Source organism: Grampus griseus, assembly GCF_964374135.1.
Source record: "Grampus griseus genome assembly, chromosome: 9".
NCBI classification, from domain to species: domain Eukaryota; kingdom Metazoa; phylum Chordata; class Mammalia; order Artiodactyla; family Delphinidae; genus Grampus; species Grampus griseus.
Window position 1 is genome coordinate 20,545,978 of NC_139003.1, and position 18,165 is coordinate 20,564,142.

The following is an 18,165-nucleotide window of genomic DNA, read 5'->3' on the forward strand; positions in this document are numbered from 1 at the left end:
AAAGCCTTGACGGTGAGTCAGGCCGTCAGCCACATACAGACCCCGAAGAGGCCCAGCCTGGCCCCCGCCCAAGGCCCGACCTTTGGATATATAAACACACACACATGCGTGCACACATGCCCACAGACACTGACGCCCACTCAGGCGGTCACTCATGCCCATGCACGCATTCCCACAAACACACACACGTGTGTTTCTCACTCAGCCCACACGAGTTCTCATCAGGGATTTTGGTGACGGTACATGCCAGAAAGGCTCACTGACTCCCCTTTCACACGTATTGGTGTAGGTTCCACTCAGATGTGTTAGGGTTACTCTACCTTCGGAGTCACTTTTCTTGACAAGGTCCCCCCGCGTCAGTGTGAGCAGAGATGCAGAAAGAGAGCAGCACAGGAGGGGTCTGCAGCAGCCTCTCCAGGGGTCCCGGCGCCATCCCCGTTGTCAAACCAGAACCACTGGTATCCTCAAGGCCCGGAGACCCAGGGTCCCCAGGCAGGAGGTCAGCACCGCAGGGTGTGGTGGGGTCCTGCCGGCAGCAGCTGGGCGGCCGCGTTGTGGTCACGTCGTCAGCAGAGACCACTGGGTGCAGGGCTGGCTTTTCGAGGGCCCTGGAGCTACACTGGGCTTGTGAATTCCTTCTGAGCCCACAAAGTAGTTTTTCCTTATTCTTGTCTATGTAAATAGAAAGAAGTATTGTTTAGTCGATATCCACTGGCTGTTCTTTGCAGGCATGTATTAATCCATCTTGTGTGTGTGTGCTTGCATGCATGTGTGTACATGTGCATTTGCGTGTGCTAAGGGAAAAAATGGGAGAAGGAAGGGCTGAGCACATGACCTCTGACAACCTCCCAGGGTGGAGGGCTGTACCCAGGACAGAGAGTGATCACACGGCTGTGTAACAGTGGGTCCGTGTGTGGAACTTTCTCGGGGGCCGGGGGGTGGTCTTGCAGCTTCGTGACCATGCCGGAGGCCTGGGCTGTCTCCACAGACAGCAGTACCTATATGCAGATCATAATTCACCATTGAGTAGCATGACCTTGAGAAAGGAAGGACATAGAGACACCCTGCATATTTATCCAGAAGGGATATATCAGTGGGGCGAGAGCCTTCATCTGGCTGCATTTGCTGGTTTGATGGCTCCGGTAAGCTGCGTGGCCAAGAACTGGGACTTCAGAAGAAATAGTTCTTAACTCCTATAAGGAAACCCACTGTAAAACACAGACTCTGAAACAGACTCGCCATCACTGGAACTGCCCCCTTCACTCCCTCTGTCCTTCGATATCACCCCTAACCCCCAGCATATTTTGCAAGCCAAAGCCCTCATCTTCAGAGGGGGAGGCCCTCCTGGCCCCAGCAGCAGCTCACATCTGTGGACAGCCTGCCCCCCATTCATGTTTTGGAAGGGATTTGGCCCAAGACAAGCTTCCTTGTGCTGCATCTTTCTCCCATACCTACATCGTTCACCTCAGCTACGTAAAACATCCCCCTCGTCCTCACTCCTGCGCTACTCGGGTCCACTGTGCGGGTCTCTGGGGGCCTGGGAGAGGGTTCTGAGTGTTCCGAGGCGGCGTAGCTCCTGGGCCCCATCCAGCAGTCTCACGGGCTTGTCTTTGTGCCAGCCTTTGCCGAGCTGCAGACGGACATCCACGAGTTGACCAGTGACCTGGACGGAGCTGGGATTCCCTTCCTGGACTACAGAACCTACACTATGCGAGTGTTGTTCCCGGGAATTGAAGACCACCCTGTCCTCCGGGACCTCGAGGTGAGAAGCAGTTCTGTGGCCAAGTCCTTTCCCATTGTGGTGTTAGTGCAGAGAGAGACAATGGTGACCAAGTCCAGACGCCTCATTCAGAGGAGGGTCAGCTGAGGCCAGGGAGGGGATGAGACTTGCCCAAGGGGTGGTACCAGCTTGCCCCGCCGTTGCTGCCAGCCCGTCCCTCGGGAGGAAAGGGAACTCAGAGCAGAGGTGGGAGTAGGCCTTTGGGTCTTAGGGGGTCATAAATCCCTTGAGAATTGGATGGAAGCTGAAGACCCTCTCCTCAGAAAAACTGTCCATAGACACAGAAACGGGAAATCTGGCAAACGATGTAGGAAGTTCACGGACCCTTGTTTAAGAAACCACGATATAAGGGATTTCACCGCTTAGTTGGTGCTCAGTAAATAAATGTGGGAAAGATAACGGGTGCACTCAGGACGAAGGTGGGAATGTGCGTGGTAAGAACATCACTGCCTTTGTACCAGCAGGGACCTCATCTTGTGAACATTTTATCCCACTTAGTGTCTAGCATAGTGTCTGGCTTAAGCGTATATTCATATTATGCTTTGTTCTGAAAGGGATTTGGAATGACTTATAAATACCAGAGAAATGCGAAAAATATAAATGAGGAAACCAGGGCACAATAATCATCATAAGGAATAATTACCCTGAGTTGACTGTTGACTAACATCCTGGGCCAGTTTTCAGTACTTTACACATGTGCATTGATTTAACCTCCCAAGAGCCCTCCAAAGCAGGTACACCCATTTCACAGGTGAAAAAACTAAGGCCACACAACTGGGAGGGAGTGGGGCAGGGATCCGAGTCCAGCAGGGAGACTCCAGAGTCTGTATTCCTAAGGACAAGCCTGTGCACGTGGCTTCTGAGGGGCCGTGTCCGTGTCGTGCCCTACGGCTCTGGAGACTTATTTGGATGGATCAAAAAGCTTTGGCCAGAACACCACGGAAAATGAGACTGATTCCATATTTATATTGTCCGTAACATAGAAACAGACCTGCCACTCCGGAGTTGCACAGTGAAGCAGGTACTGACCCCCTGGGAATGTCTGCATGGGTTCTCCAAGGGGACGTAGAGGCTGTGTCCCTCTGCAGGAAATGCAGCAAGTCCCCAGGGCCCTTGGGGCCCCCCATACACATTTCTCCAACTTGATTGTGGAATGAAGAGTGTGTGTGTGTGTGTGTGTGTGTGCGTGCGTGCGTGTGTGTGTGTGCGTGCGTGTGTGTGTGACTTTTGTGTAGACTGTGCATACCTCATTTATCTTTGTAACTCTGGCTTCCAGCAGAGTGCTTGCACATAGTAGGCATGCAGGAAGTGTTGAATGATTTGAATAAATGAATGTCTGTGTGTCTGCCTGAATTAGGGTGGGAATGGCAGTCCTAGGAAGGCAAGTTGTGTTTGAACGTCCCCACACCCCTCAAAATAAGAATTCAACTAGGATGAGTATGTAAAGTTATTTTCTCTTTTTGATTAGCTCAAAATTCCAAGTAGATTTGCTTTAAGCATTTAACCTTTTTTTTTTAAACATCTTTATTGGAGTATAATTGCCTTACAATGTTGTGTTAGTTTCTGCTGTATAACAAAGTGAATCAGCTATACGTACACATATATCCCCATATCTCCTCCCTCTTGCATCTCCCTCCCACCCTCCCCATCCCACCCCTCTAGGTGGTCACAAAGCACCGAGCTGATATCCCTGTGCTATGCAGCTGCTTCCCACTAGCTGTCTGTTTTACATTTGGTAGTGTATATATGTCCATAAGCATTTAACTTTTAAATCAGATTTTCTGAGACCATTTCCAAGCTGGCATCCCTGTAGGGCAGCCCGAATACTTTGGAGCGGGCTGGGAGACAGCCTTCTCCCACACAAGGTGTTTTCTTGATGGACACACACACACTCCACACTGCTTTCCCAACCAGTCCTATGGCCCATGTTGTAAACCATGCCACGTCCTATCGTATGGTCTTGTTTCTCATTTGATCCCGTTTAGCTTATGGCTTTCCCACCTGCCCTTGCATCTCCGTAGATGTTTAGATTCTCAGGCCTGACTTGGCACTGATGTAGCACACACCCAAGGGCAGTGCACTCGCAAGGGCTGCCCAGGGCAGTGGAGGGGAGCTCCAGGGCTCATCCCCCACAGGATGCTGTGGGAGGGTGCAGGTTGAACACGGCACCGCTCCAGACGGCACCGACCATATGCAGCACTCCTGGACGCGTGCAGTGCACGACCTGCCTCACTGTCTCTAGCAGCCCTCTTTGCCCGAGACCTGACTCCCTCTCATTGCCTTTCCGAACTGTGCCAGGCTCCTTGCTGAAAGCTGGTGGCATCCCCACCCAGCCGCACTTCCCCGGGCCTTTCCTCCAGGGCTAGTTTTCTGAGAGAAGCTGCTACCCAACTCCTAGGCTTAATCCTCAGCAAGGTGCCCAGCCCAGGAGCCCGCCCAGCAAGCTGGGCTCACAAGACAGAAGCCCTGGGCGCCCTCAGAGCGCTGCTCGAAGCCAGCTCCCTCCTCCACTGTGTGCTGCCCTGGCCCTGCCTGCCTTGTTCCCAGGCATCTGAGGCGCCCCTCACCGGAGGCTTCTGGGGCTGCAGAGTGAACCGCAGCAGACTCCTACCCCTGCCCAGAAAGCTTCAGGAGCCCTTGTTCGGTACGGTCCAGAGACCCACAGTGTCTTCACTTCACTGGGACACCGCCCACCCCGCAGGCTGGACACACACTCATCAGGGCACGTGCAGATCTGCACCACCAGGAGTCCCTGACTCCCCTGCCCCGCCCATCGGTCAGGGGCTGTGGGATGAGCTCAGCCCTTGGAGGGCTGCCCAAGAAGGCCTCTGAGAATCGGGGCTACTGGGTTCTGATGATTACCTGACCAGCCTGTATGACTCCCCAGATGCTCCCTGGGTGGACACCTCACCTCTGCCCGAGACTGTTCCCATGGGCCCCGTTACAAGTCACAGCACGTCCTACCGTGGCCTGATTCCTCATCTGGCACGTTAGAATTTCCCCTCAAACCTGAGGCTTCTCTCTTGTCCTTGCCTTTATCACAAGGGGAGACTTTCTCGTCCCATCCTTCTGCTCAGGATGGAGTTAACAGTCAGCTTCACCGATTTCCCTGAATTGGAGACCACGAGACGGTTAATCGTCAGGCATGGGCTCTGAATCAAGCAGGTCACACAGATTTTTTTAAGTTCTGGTAAAATATACATAACATAAAATTTACCATTTCAGCTGTTCTTAAGTGTACAGTTCAGTGGCCTTCAGTTCACTCACATTACTGTCCGTCACTACAGTCTATCTCCAGAACTTTTTCATCTTTCCCAGCTGAAACTCTGTACCCATTGAACAGTAACTCCCCACTCCCCCTCCCCTGCAGCCCCTGGCAACCACCATTCTACTTTCTGTGTCTATGAACTTGGCTAATCTGGGTACCTCATATAGGTGGAATCATACAGTATTTGGACCTTTGTGACTGGTTTCTTTCACTTAGTAAAATGTTTTCAAGGTTCATCCTTGTTGTACCACGTGACAGGATTTCTTTCCTTTTAAGCCCATTGTGTGTAGAGACCACATTTTATTTATCCGTTCATCTGTCTGTGGATACTTGGGCCGCTTCCACCTTTTGGCTAGTGTGATAATGCAGCTATGAACATGGGCGTACAAATATCTGTTTGAGCTCCTGCTTCCATCTTTTGGGGCATATACCTAGAATATAAGACTTTTTCATTTCCATTGAACTCATTAATTAATTTCTTACAGACAGAAATCAACTTTTACTGTTCCACATTAGCTTGGGGCTGTTTGAGATCCAGTCTCCTTTGTAAGATCCAGAGATCTTGTGTGGAGGGTTCTTTTCTTACGTGTTTCCAACCTCTCCCTGCCACTGGAATAGTTTCTCTCTATTGGTTTTCCGGGTTTGGAAACATTCCTAGGGAAGCCATTGACTAATCTGAAGCAGGGTTTGTACCTTTTCAGGCACTGGGATGGGCATGGTAGGTGTGAAGAAGGTGGGGTCCTCTGGCTCTAGGCTGTCCTGGAGGTTAGGCTACCAGGCCGTTCTTCTGTGACCGTCTGGTGCAGTCCAGGCATTTGGGTGAGGGGTTGCCCAGGCACTGATCACACACCGGTCCTTCAAAGACAGAGAGCAAACAGTAACCACACACCTCATTTTCCACCTATACCATTGCCTCCTAAACTCTAACCTATTGGGTTACAATGAAAATTTACTATCCGGTTTTATACTCGCAGACTTCAACTAAATTATCGAACCATCTGATGAATAAAGCAAGTCTTGTTTCAGGGTGCCGTCTGCTTAGGGAGTAGGGGTGCCAGTTACACAGGGAAACTGTTCTAGATACTCTCTACCAAGGCACTTCCCTCCGTCCCCTCTTCCTGAAAGGGGGAGAAAATGCCTACTTTCCACACCCAGACACTGTGCCAATACATTAGGCACCTTGGAAACTCTGGGGCAAGAGGGATCAGTGGAAACAGCCAATGGAGGAGAGGCAGGTAGTAAAACTTCTGCTGTTGAAGCGCGCTCTGTGTGTGCCGAGCACTTTACATACATCATCTTACTTAATGTTCTTGAAACATTATGACATAGGCACTCAAATTCTCATTTTATAGATGAGGCAGTAGAGCCCGGAGGCGACAGGGCTTTCCTCCATGTACGAGTCTGTTAGTCTCTCTGATTCCAAACCCCATGCTGCTACAGGGATGCTCTTTCCCTGCAGATAGCTTCGCTAAACCTTCCTTCCCAGGGCCCTGAGCCTTGCTGCCCTGAGCGTGCAGCCAGGCCAGGGAGTCCAGAGCACATCCTCCTCCACTCCAGGCGCCACAAGCCAAGCCTGCACTTGGCTCCCCTGCCCTCGACGGACGGCCACCTGAGCTCCAGGAGGCCCTGCACGGGCGCTGCAGGGGGGACTCAGAGCTGGCCTTCAGTCACCTCCCAGGCCCAGGGGTAGGCCAGACAGGCCAAGGATGCGCAGGATGGACGGGCGCTCAGGAGCCAAGCAAGCTGGGGTTTGGCGATCCTGCTGGCTGGCCTTGGGAAGCCACGGTAGCTTCCCTGAGAGGCTGTTAAAAGAGGATCACGAGAAGGCTTCATTGGACCAATGTGTACAGTGTGCCAAGACTGTCCTTTGCCCATGGCGGGAGCCCAGGAAGTGGCATTGTCTCTTATTATCGGGACAAATTAGAGAAATGTCTTCTGAGAGGTCTGAAGGAGAGGGGAGGTAAAACGGGTACGCCTGTGTGGGAGGGGCTGTCTCGGAGTCGGGCGCTGGGCAGTAGGAGACAGACGTCTGGGCAGATTGAGGCCCCGCGCAGTGGCACAGTGAGGTGACCATGTCTCCCTGCTCTTCCCTCAAGAGCCGCCGTGGAGTGGGGGACTAGGAGGGCCAGGCAGGAGGCAAGCCAAGGCTGGAGACCTTGGGGAACCAGGGGGTCTCCAGGAGGGGCTGTGCTGAGAGCCTGGCGGAGCCGCCGGTGGCCTGGCCGGTACCACCCTGGCTCTGGTGAGCTCTGCTCTCTCCTGAGAACTGCCTGGAGAGGTACCAGCCTTCCGTGTACCAGCACAGCTGTGTACCAGCACAGCGGCAAAGGAAATGCAAACGGACCTGTTTTGGAAACATGCATGTTCCTGACCTGTGGGAGCTGCTGGTTCAATGCGAGTGTCTCTCTGAAGAGTTCAGGGGTCCCCCCACTGAAGGGGCCTTGAGACTGTTGGCCTCCCCAGTTTAAAATCTTCAGAGTGAAGCCGGTTGAAATTGCTGCCCTTCCGTAACTGGACTGTGATGGTGCTGAGGCTTTTCACGCATCTCGTTCCGTGCTCTCAGGAGTCCCAAGAGGGGGCAGGACATGGTGCCAGCTGCCCAGGTCGTGGCCCGGTCTGACGCTTCTCTGTCTTGGGATCTGGGGAAGTTCCTTATCCTCGTGGGACCCTGGGGTAATAATGGCACCTACCTCGTAGGCTGTTGGGTGGGTTACATGGGTCAGTATTTCTGAAGCGTGTGGAACTGTGCTCGGCATAGAGTAAGGTCTGTATACATATTAACTGCAGTACCTTCATGTTGTTGATAAAGGAACTGAGTCTCCTAAGGGTCCTGCAGCTCATAAATGACTGTGATGAAGTTAATGCAAGCTCAGCGGACTCTGAAACTGTGTTCTTTACTGCTTCATACGGGACACTCCTTCCCAAGGACCTGGTGCATGTACTCTCCCTGCCCCTGCCAGGGGGGACACATCCCTCAAGATGAGGCTTCGATGGTACCTCCTTTGGATGCCCCACCTCCCCCAGCATGCCACTTCCCACCAGATGCCCTGCTCCGTGTTCTCAGAGGGCCTTCCCTCCAGGGCAGAGGCCGTGCTTCATTTTTTAAGTGAACTTTTTGTTTTAATGGAAGTATACAGACAGAGCAATACACAAATTATCAGAACACAGCTCAGCGCATTTTCCCCGAGTGAACACAGCCATTAAGCCAGCTCACAGATCGAGAAGCAGAACATTACCAGCCTCCAAAAGTCCCCCTGTGCCCCTTTCCAGTCACAGCCGCCCCCAGAAAACCCTTTTTTTTCCCATTGATGAATGTTAATTGTTTTTCTTAAATCTGGATTTAAATGGTATTGTCCAGTATGCTCTCTTTTGAGCGTGGCTTTTTTCTTTCAATATGTTTGCAAGATTCATCCCTGTTATTGTGAGTAGCAGTGGGTCCTTCATCCCTGTTGCTGTGCAGCATTTCATTGGGTGAATGCACCGCAGTTCCTGGAACCCTCCTATTGTTGCTGGACCTCTGGTTGTTTCCCATTTGGGGCATGACGCATGGTGCCGCTGTACCTATTCTCGTGCATCTCAGAGACGCATCCTCCGTGCACAGCTCAGTCGCTGGCTCATGTTGCTGAGTGGATGGTACACCCTTGTACCCTTGCACGGACCTCCCAGTGAAAAGAAGATGCAGGCAGGAAGATAAAACCTTCTTCCCTCCCTTTCCCTGCATGGAGCAGGGTCTCAAAAGGAATCCCTAGGAAAACATCAGATGCTAGAGTTAGGGAGTGCCTGAGAGGCTCTTGGGCTTAAGCTTTCCCTTTTTTAGGTGAATGAACTTGGGCCCCCAGAGAAGTAAAGGGACTTGTCCAAGCTTATGTGGCGTGGGGATGTCAGAGCCCATGTGGAACCCAGAAGTCCTGACTCTGAGCCCACTGGTCTGTCAACAGGACCCCCAGGGCCAGAGACAGGTCAGCATTATGTTAGCCAGAGGCCCAGGTTTGGTAAACCCGCAGCAAGGGTGTCACTCACAGCATCCCCGACCTCCTGGAGTCCCTACCTGGGACTGTGATGGTGGTCTCCAGTGGTGTGGGGTCCCCTTGTCAACGCCACGCTACTGATGACGTTCTCTCTGTCTCTAGAGACAGTGACCTGCCTCGTGGGCTGTGATGGAGGTTAGGTAGACACCACATGTGGCGCCTGGCTCTAGATAAGGACTTGGTGGCATCAGCCAGGTGGCCTGTCGTGGGTGAATGGGAGGATGGGAGGGTCAGCAGTGTGCACGGCCCACCCGGTGGGGTGTCCATGGGGCCTCGCCCCTCTCGGGCGGCAATTAAGACTCGCGCACCCCTGGGTCTCCCCCGCAGGTCCCGGGCTACCGGCAGGAGCGCGTGGAGAAAGGCCTGAAGCTCTTCGCTCAGCTCATCAACAACAAGGCATTCCTGCTGTCCTTCATTCGCACGCTGGAGTCTCAGCGCAGCTTCTCCATGCGTGACCGCGGCAACGTGGCCTCGCTCATCATGACGGTGCTGCAGAGCAAGCTGGAGTACGCCACTGACGTGCTGAAGCAGCTGCTGGCTGACCTCATAGACAAGAACCTGGAGAGCAAGAACCATCCCAAGCTGCTGCTCAGGAGGTAGGGGTGCGGCCCCGGGGTGTCCGACCCAGCCCAGCGCACCGGCCTGGCCCTCCTGCCCTCAGGGAGACCAGGGCAGGGCTCCCCGGAGCAGCCAAGCTCCCCCAAGGTCAGGTACTGACCTGGCCAGAGGCCAGGGTGCACCCCACGCCCTCTTAGAAGAACCTGTCCATCATGTTGGTGCCTCTGACTCAACCACAGCCCATCTGCTCACCCCGTGGTTTTTCTTCTGCCCCTAAATCCACTTTCCACTCTCCTCCCTCTGCTCTAACCCGCCCCTGATTTGACCCTCTCTATCAGAGGTTTTCTCTTGGGCACTCTTCAGAGGTCATCTTTCCATCCCCTCACCTTATCTAAGTCAGAGCCTGAATCAGGACAGACACCTCAGGGCCTCTCTGGGAACCCACCTCACCATCTCAAGTTGGGAAACTTTAGCCCCTGCAGCTCTCACTGCTGCCTGGTAACAGGAGAAGCAGCATCACCCGGGAGGTTGTTGGAAAGGCAGAATCTCAGGTGCCACCCCACACCTACTAGATCAGAATCAGCATTTTAGCGAGAAACCTAGGGGATCTGAATGTGTAGTGAAGTGTGAAAAGCACTGGTCCAGCCTGTGTTTGAATTAAAGGTCTTTCGCGGCAACTTGCCTGATGCAACACAGCAAGTATTTCCTGGCACCTGCTCTGGGCTCTGCCCGGGTCCAGGGTCCACCTCTCAACACCGTGGGATGCCTCATCCTCGACACCGTTGAAATCTGCATGGTCACGTGTGCAGAAATAACCATATACCGTGGCTTTGCCTTCTACGAAATCGAGACCCTCTGCCTCTGTCTACGCTGCCATTCAAATTGTTCATGTACTTGAAGGCCGTAGCCACCAGAAGTGTCCTTTGGCTCGTAATGCTGCTGTGGTGTTTGCACTTCCAAAGTAAAAGAATAAGTGGGTTTGCGTAGCAGCATGAAAGATGCAAATTAGACTCAAGAATGAACTCCCTGTCATTGCAAATAAAACACTAGAAAGGTTCCCAGGAGAAGTTCCAAAGTGCATGGAAGCCTTTTAAACAGGACAATTTGGGCATCTCTTGGAATGAGCTGGGTATCCAGCTCCATGTTACCACCTACTCTGGGAGTCTTTAGCTTAGGCGATGGGCTCAGTCTAGTCTATCTGGCCTTTCTCCATGACCCTCTTCCCCTGCCACCTTCTTTTCTATCCCTTGCCAAATGAGTATCTCCCAGATTTTCTTTTCTTTTCTTTTCTTAGCCCAAGGAACACACCTATCCTATAAAGTTCTCTAAGGCTATCACCAGTGTGGTAGCTATGAGCCACACGTGACTATTTAACTCTAAGTTAATTTAAAGTAAATAAAATAAACAGTTCAGCTCCTCAGATGCACTCGCCGCATTTCAGGAGCTCAGTAGGTATCTGTGGCTGGCGGCTACCATGCTGGACAACACAAAGTGCTACTGGGGTATTTCATCCACCCCGAAAGTGCTCTTGGACAATTGGACAGGGCTGCCCTAACACGTTCTCACAGAAACTCACCCGGGAGCCTGCGCACAGAAGGTCATCTCCCCGCTTGGCAGGCAAAGCTTGTCTTATCATTATGGTGTGTCTAGGAGTCCAAGGAACTCAGGTATCCCTCAGGGTCTTAAGATTTGGCCTGAAAGCCTTAAGCAGCAAGAGCCGTGCAGATCCCCCTGCCCTCCCAGCCCCTGAGGTCTGACCAGCTGCCTCTGTCTTTGTCTTGCCCTGCTGGGTCCCTCTGTGACTGGTGCCAGGACTGAGTCGGTGGCTGAGAAGATGTTGACCAATTGGTTTACTTTCCTGCTCTACAAGTTCCTCAAGGTATGATTGGATTCTGGGGGATCTCTGGGCCTACCTCAGTTTCCCCACCAGCCTGGGAATGAACCAGCATCCCCCCTGTTTCCTCCACGGCCCCCAAGTCCACAGATGCTGGGGCCTAGCTCCTAGAACCCCGCCAAGAAATGTAGTTTCCCTTGTCATGGAGGGGACAGGCTCCTGACCATCTCAGGAGACAGAGACGCACGGTCAGGCCTGGCTTGAGAGGCACGGTCCCCACAGGCCGCTCTCTCACAGGTGAGGGGAGATGAGCTTCTGAGAAGACCCTGCATTCCCTTTTTTTCCTCTTGCTCTCCTCCTGCCCCTCCGGCCCCAGACTTACTGAGGCTGACGAGGGTCCTGGGCAGGTACAGGAGCGCGTGTGGCGGCAAATAAGCCGAGGACATGCCTGGGGGGTGGAAGAGCTGCTCGGCCTCCAATTACTAACTTGTTTTCTAAGGAGTTCACGCCACCGAGGACTGACCTCTGTCTCTCTCTCTCTTTTTTTTATATATATATCTTTATTGGAGTATAATTGCTTTACAATGGTGTGTTAGTTTCTGCTGTATAACAAAGTGAATCAGCTATATGTATACATGTATCCCCATATCCCCTCCCTCTTGCGTCTCCCTCCCTGTTCCACCCCTCTAGGACCTCTGTCTCTTGATGGGGCTGCAGAGAAAGCAGGGTGGAGTGAGGGCGGGGAGAGGGGCAGAGAGGGGGCCGGGGAGATGAAAAGAGAGCTCAAGAATGGCAGTGGGAGGAAGCAGGAGAAGAGAATGATAACTGAGGAGTGGAAAGCAGCCCTTCGGAGAGGCAGAGGCTGGGGGAGGCCGAGCTCCGCACAGCATGACTCTCCTCCGTGTCCAGGAGTGCGCCGGCGAGCCCCTCTTCTCCCTGTTCTGCGCCATCAAGCAGCAGATGGAGAAGGGGCCCATTGACGCCATCACGGGCGAGGCCCGCTACTCTCTGAGCGAGGACAAGCTCATCCGCCAGCAGATCGACTACAAGACCCTGGTAAGCCAGCCTCCCAGCTCCTCCCCGTGGCTCTGGTGGCTGGGTTCTGGCCCTGCGCAGCCCCGGCCCAGCCGAAGGGATGGTGGAAATGCTGATGACCATCCTCTCTAACGCCTCTTTAACGCCACTGCTCTCAGCCACCTCTCTGGGTGCCCACTGCACGGGGCCAGCCTGGTGTTCCACCTGTGCCAGTCACTCCATCTGAGCCGGTCACCCCGACTTCCTTGTCCTAACATGCCAGGGCACCTGGATTTGAGGACCGGTGGCTCAGACACACCTGAGCAACAGCAGGAGACCGGTGTGCTTTCAGGCCGGTGCACTGGATTGTGGGGCAGTAACCCCTTGCCGGCAGCTGGCTGACTGATCCCAGGGAATGAACTCCTTCTCAGCGGTTCTCCCAGTGGAGAACCCACACTTCGCAGACCATCCAAGCAGGTAGCATGTAGAGCACGAAAGAGGGGAAGCCAGAAATGGTTGCTCGTGGTTCTGAAGGTCGCACCTACATGACCCGAGCTGTAGGATGGGAGGCCAGGCTGGCCTAGCGGTTTCAGGTGTTTGTCCAGGGAACAGGGGGACCCCCTCAGTGAAGGTTACACTCCCTTTCCTGCCAGAAACAGGCATCCTAGGAGGCAGCAAAGCTCAGCATTTTGGAGCGCGGGGTTTGGAGTGGGGCAGAGCTGGACTGGAGCTATGACTCCTCCTGACCAGCTGGGGGATTCGGGGCTTAATCTCTCCAAGTTTGGGTTTTGTTTTTTTAATCTGAAAAAAAAAACAGGGATAATAATAAAAGAGGGATAATGACAGCATGTAGCTCCTGAAGGTGTCCAGAAGATGGAGTGGGATCTGGTGTACAAAGCTGTGAGCCCAAGGTCAGCCCACTGCTGCCTCACGGGGGCTCTGCTTCCTCTTTCCCGCCATGACTGTCCGCTGGTGCCCACTGTCTCTCCAGGCGGGAGAGCTCACTCTTGGGCTTTTCTTGGAGAGAGTTGTGACCTCCCACCAGATCTTTTCCAGGAAAGAGAAGAGGAGGTAGAAGAAAGGATTGAGAAAACAAGATAAAAGATAAATGTGGAGGGTGGTACGTGGGTGGAGCCCAAGAATGGAGGTGGAGGAGACAGCAATGGTGTTAAAGAGGACAGAGAATAGATGGGATTTAAAATGCAGTCATTGGGAAGTGAGACACATGACAGGCCAAGGCATGGCAGAGCCCGGCAGGGGCCGCGAGCCGAGGATGAATCCCAGACCCCAAGGCCAGCTGGGGAGACATCCCTGCCACTCTGAATAAAGCCAGTCCTGCTGGCTGGGCGTGATGCGACCGTGATGCACCTGTCCCACTCCATCCTTGGAGGGCCCTGGGAATCCCAGCAGGCATCTCAGCAGATTTGCCGGGATTGGCTCAGTTGACGAGGCTTTGAGGCAGCAGGGTGAGTGAGGGCCCTGCTTCTTTGCAGTCGTGGTCTGCTCCGGAGGAGAGAGTTAGAGGCGCTGATTAAAAGGGGGAAAGGAAGGGCTTCCCTGGTGGCGCAGTGGTTGAGAGTCTGCCTGCAGATGCAGGGGACACGGGTTCGTGCCCCAGTCCGGGAAGATCCCACGTGCCGTGAAGCGGCTGGGCCCGTGAGCCATGGCCGCCGAGCCTGCGCGTCCACAGCCTGTGCTCCGCAACGGGAGAGGCCACAACAGTGAGAGGCCCGCGTACTGCAAATAAATAAATAAATGGGAAAGGAAAAAAAAAAACCTTCCAAAAATAGAGACCAGAATAGATTTCTTAATGAGCTAGAACTACTGTTGAAATGTCTCCTGCCTGGTCTCTCCCTCTCTTTCCCATCTCATCAGTGGCTCCCCAGTATTGAATCCAACACGGTTGTAATAACACTCTGTCCCCAAATTGCAGCATCCTTTATTCCAGAGGCCAAACTACTGTTAGCACACCCAGCCTGGTTGCAGATGACTTCAAGAGAATGTGAGGAAATTGGAGTGGGTCAGGGACGCGCATCCATTTGAGGTGGAAAGAGTTGGGGAAGAGGCACCGTGAGGAAAGGGGAAGGAAATTACAGTTGTCTTGCTTGGAGAAGAAATGGCTGTGGGGAGGTTTCATAGCCATCCTCAGGCCTGTGAAAGGAACCCCCCCACGTGGAAGGGGGAGCAGCCCGGTGGTGGTGAGGAGGGGCCAGGAAGAAAGTGTGTTAGCAGCAGACAGGGCTGACCCGAGACTCCAAGATGAAGGGGTCAGAAAAAGACAGGGTGGCCTGCAATTCAGCACTGGCTGGAGGAGCCCAGGGTACTTTGGGCCAACTGATGGTAACCTTGTGCTGGGCGGAAAGGGTAGCCACAAAGAATGAGACAGGTGCTGAGAGGCTCAGCCAGTATCACTTGACAGTCAGATGCACCACGTACGTGTAGAGTGATTAATTAGATTGAATTTGGACTAGCATGGCCTAGGGGCCTGCTGCTGGGCGTGCCCAAGGGCATAAACTGGGAGCCTGCTAGAGTGCTAGGTGCTCACCTGTGATCCTGCCTGAATGCAGAGTCTCAGACCCCATCCTCGATCTCCTGAGTCAGAATGTGCGTTTTCACAAAACCCCTTTAGTGATTCTATTCACAGGAAAGTTTGAGAAGCACTGACCTAGCAGAACAAACCCCAGGCAGTTGCTCTGAAAAAGCCAAGAGACCTGGGCGCGGGGCTGGGGAGGGGAACTTCCAGGTGGAGCTGGGGCTTGGCCAGCGGCCAGGGAACCCCGTCCCTCCGTGGGGCCACTGCTGCTTCTCTGGATGCCCTGAAGCAGCCACAGAGTGGTTCTCATGGGGCCACCACGAACCCCAGGGGCAAGCAGAAATGTCAGGGGGGCATGCTCAGGTGGCAGCCCCCGCTTCGTGGTCTCACAGCCCTGCCTGGGGGAGGCCAGGCTCCACCACCACCACCACTGGCCCAGAGCTCAGGACCCCAGGGCAGCAGCAAGTACTAGGCTGTGCTTGGCCACGGAGGGGGGCTGGGAGGGGTCCCGGAAGTCTCTTAGGAGGCACGGAATGGCTGGGAGAGGGCACACAGGAGGAGCACGTGGTCCAGAGTTCCTTCCAGCATTGTTTTCGGTTTAAAACATTTTGAGGGTGACAGTTCGGTTTTATAGATTTAGGAGGTTCTCTTCTTAATGGAATGAGCATGTTCCCGTGGGAGCTCACAGCAGTCTGGTCGCTAATGAAAGGCAGGCGTCCGGGGGCCAGGGTTCTGACTGCCGCCACGTGGACCAGGAACGGGTGGGGATGGGCAGAAGGCTGTCGTCCGGATCTGCAGACCAGATGTACGGTTGGGAAATGGCTGGCGGGGGAGGCGGTACAGTGACGGTTCTGAGAAGGGAGCGCACAGAGGGCGCAGGCAGCAGGGTCAGACGGGCTGCAGAACCCGGCTCAGCGCAGCCATCTGGCAGCACCTGTGACCCACAGCGCCCACCTGGATCCACTCTGGTCCACCCAGAGATCCCACGATCTCACCACGGAGAGAGAGCCCACGCTGAGGATGGCAAGAGAAGCAAAACTGTTAGAAATGGCCCAGAACTTTTTTTTTAAAATAAATTTATTTATTTATTTATTTTTGGCTGTGTTGGGTCCTCGCCACTGCACGTGGGCCTTCTTTTCAGTCGTGGCGAGCGGGGGCTGCTGTTCATTGCGGTGCGCAGGCTTCTCATTGTGGTGGCTTCTCTTGTTGCGGAGCACGGGCTTCAGTAGTTGTGGCACAGGGGCTCAGTAGCTGTGGCTCAAGGGCTCTAGAGCGCAGGCTCAGTAGTTGTGGTGCACGGGCTTAGCTGCTCCGCAGCATGTGGGATCTTCGCGGACCAGGGCTGGAACCTGTGTCCCCTGCATTGGCAGGCGGATTTTTAACCACTGTGCCACCAGGGAAACTCTGGTCCAGAACTTTTTAAAGGAAAAAATATAGTTTGGTGCATTAGGCAGAGTCTTAACTTATCTGACTAATTCCAAAAAGAGAAATGGAGGTCCTGAGCCAGGGTGGCCTCTTCCCCTAATACCAGGTTTCAGGTTCGGAGCCAGGAAGGGCTGTCAGGTGGCCTGAACTTGCAGTGTTTTAAAGGGCACCTTTTTTTTTTTTTTTTTTTGCGGTACGCGGGCCTCTCACTGTTGTGGCCTCTCCCGTTGCGGAGCACAGGCTCCGGACGCGCAGGCTCAGCGGCCATGGCTCACGGGCCCAGCCGCTCCGCGGCATGTGGGATCTTCCCGGACCGGGGCACGAACCCGTGTCCCCTGCATCGGCAGGCGGACTCTCAACCACTGTGCCACCAGGGAAGCCCTAAAGGGCACCTTTTTATTTTTAAAGAACACGCTAAGCTTCTTACAGATTCTCCAACCTCCGATCAGCCCAGAACCCTCACAAAAATCGAAGCACATGAAATCTTTGGAGAAAGGAGCCAGATTCCCATTAGTGGGGGTGTGTGTATGGGACAGAGTAATGAGAAAGACAGACAGACACACAGGGATGGGGGCTGGGGGTTTCAGAGGTGGGCGAGGGTCTGGGTGTGCTGCTGAGTTGCTCCCTAGTGAGTGTGTGTGTGTGTGTGTGTGTGTGAGTGAGAGAGAGAGAGTGGTGGCAGGGGGACACGCAGTAGTGTCCATTCTCTGACACGTTGCCCCTCATTGCCCCCTCCTGCTTGGACATTGTTCCCTTTGATAAATCAGGATTTTAATGGAGTCTCTCGTGAAGAGTGAAATATGCAGCTCCTACTCCTGCAGTGATGCTGAAGCTGTACCGCTTTCCTGCTGCTTGTGGGGACGGGAAGGGTAGAGGGCTTGGCTGGGGTCGCCCCGCCGCTGTCCAGTCCAACCTGCTGAGGCGGAGCCAGTCAGGATAGGACTCCAGGATGCGGCTGGCATTCCCCGGGCTCTCCATGCTGCCCTCCCCACTCACCGCCTCTCCCCACCGCCCGCAGGTCCTGAGTTGTGTCAACCCAGACAATGCCAACAGCCCTGAGGTCCCAGTGAAGATCCTCAACTGCGACACCATTACTCAGGTCAAGGAGAAGATTCTGGACGCCATCTTCAAGAATGTGCCCTGCTCCCACCGGCCCAAGGCTGCAGACATGGACCTGGGTGAGTAGGGCCGCCCACCCAGGAGGCTGTGCTGTGACTGCTTGGAAGCCCCTCTTACTGACCAGTGGAGCCAGGGTGCAGGGAGCAGGCGTGCACGGCCCCCAGGAGCCCAGGAGGTGCACCTTCATGGCCACTTAGTGAGCAGTAAGCAGAGGGGGGACCACAGTCTGCTGGTGATCTGACTGCCTCTGGGATCTTTTGAGTAGCCGAGGGGTGGGAGTGGAGGTGTCACATCGGCAGTGAAGAGGATTTAGTCTGAATCTGTGTGGCCCAAGGTCTTGCCACTACCTGCGTCGTGCCCCCAGGCCCTTCCCTTCGCCTCTGTTCTGTGCGTCTAATTTTTGCTGACTACCGAAGGCAAGAGGGATCTGGGTCCGTGATGGAGGATGGAGAGAAAGGATAGAGAAAAATAAGCTATGACAGCCTACTGGGGAGTAGGATGACATTTTATTTGAATGTTCCACGAATAGATCGCATAGCCTATATAAACAAGGGCATGCCACTTAGGGCCAGCTGTCCTTGGATCCCGTTATGGCTTGCCCGAGTG

The 18,165-nt window shown here is 54.0% G+C and overlaps 1 protein-coding gene across 5 annotated transcripts in view; it reads left to right on the forward strand.

Moving 5' to 3' along the window:
• PLXNA4 (plexin A4) overlaps positions 1 to 18,165 on the forward strand; it is a 607,888-nt gene that overhangs the window by 556,896 nt on the left and 32,827 nt on the right. For all 5 annotated transcript variants that reach the window (XR_014297154.1, XR_014297155.1, XM_082661365.1 and 2 more), the window contains 5 exons: positions 1,620 to 1,762; positions 9,404 to 9,672; positions 11,447 to 11,513; positions 12,378 to 12,524; positions 17,459 to 17,618. Coding sequence is in view for 3 of the 5 variants with exons in the window: in XM_082661365.1 (XP_082517491.1) it covers positions 1,620 to 1,762; positions 9,404 to 9,672; positions 11,447 to 11,513; positions 12,378 to 12,524; positions 17,459 to 17,618 (786 nt within the window). In the remaining 2 variants the exon portion in view is untranslated. The remainder of the gene's footprint in view (positions 1 to 1,619; positions 1,763 to 9,403; positions 9,673 to 11,446; positions 11,514 to 12,377; positions 12,525 to 17,458; positions 17,619 to 18,165) is intronic.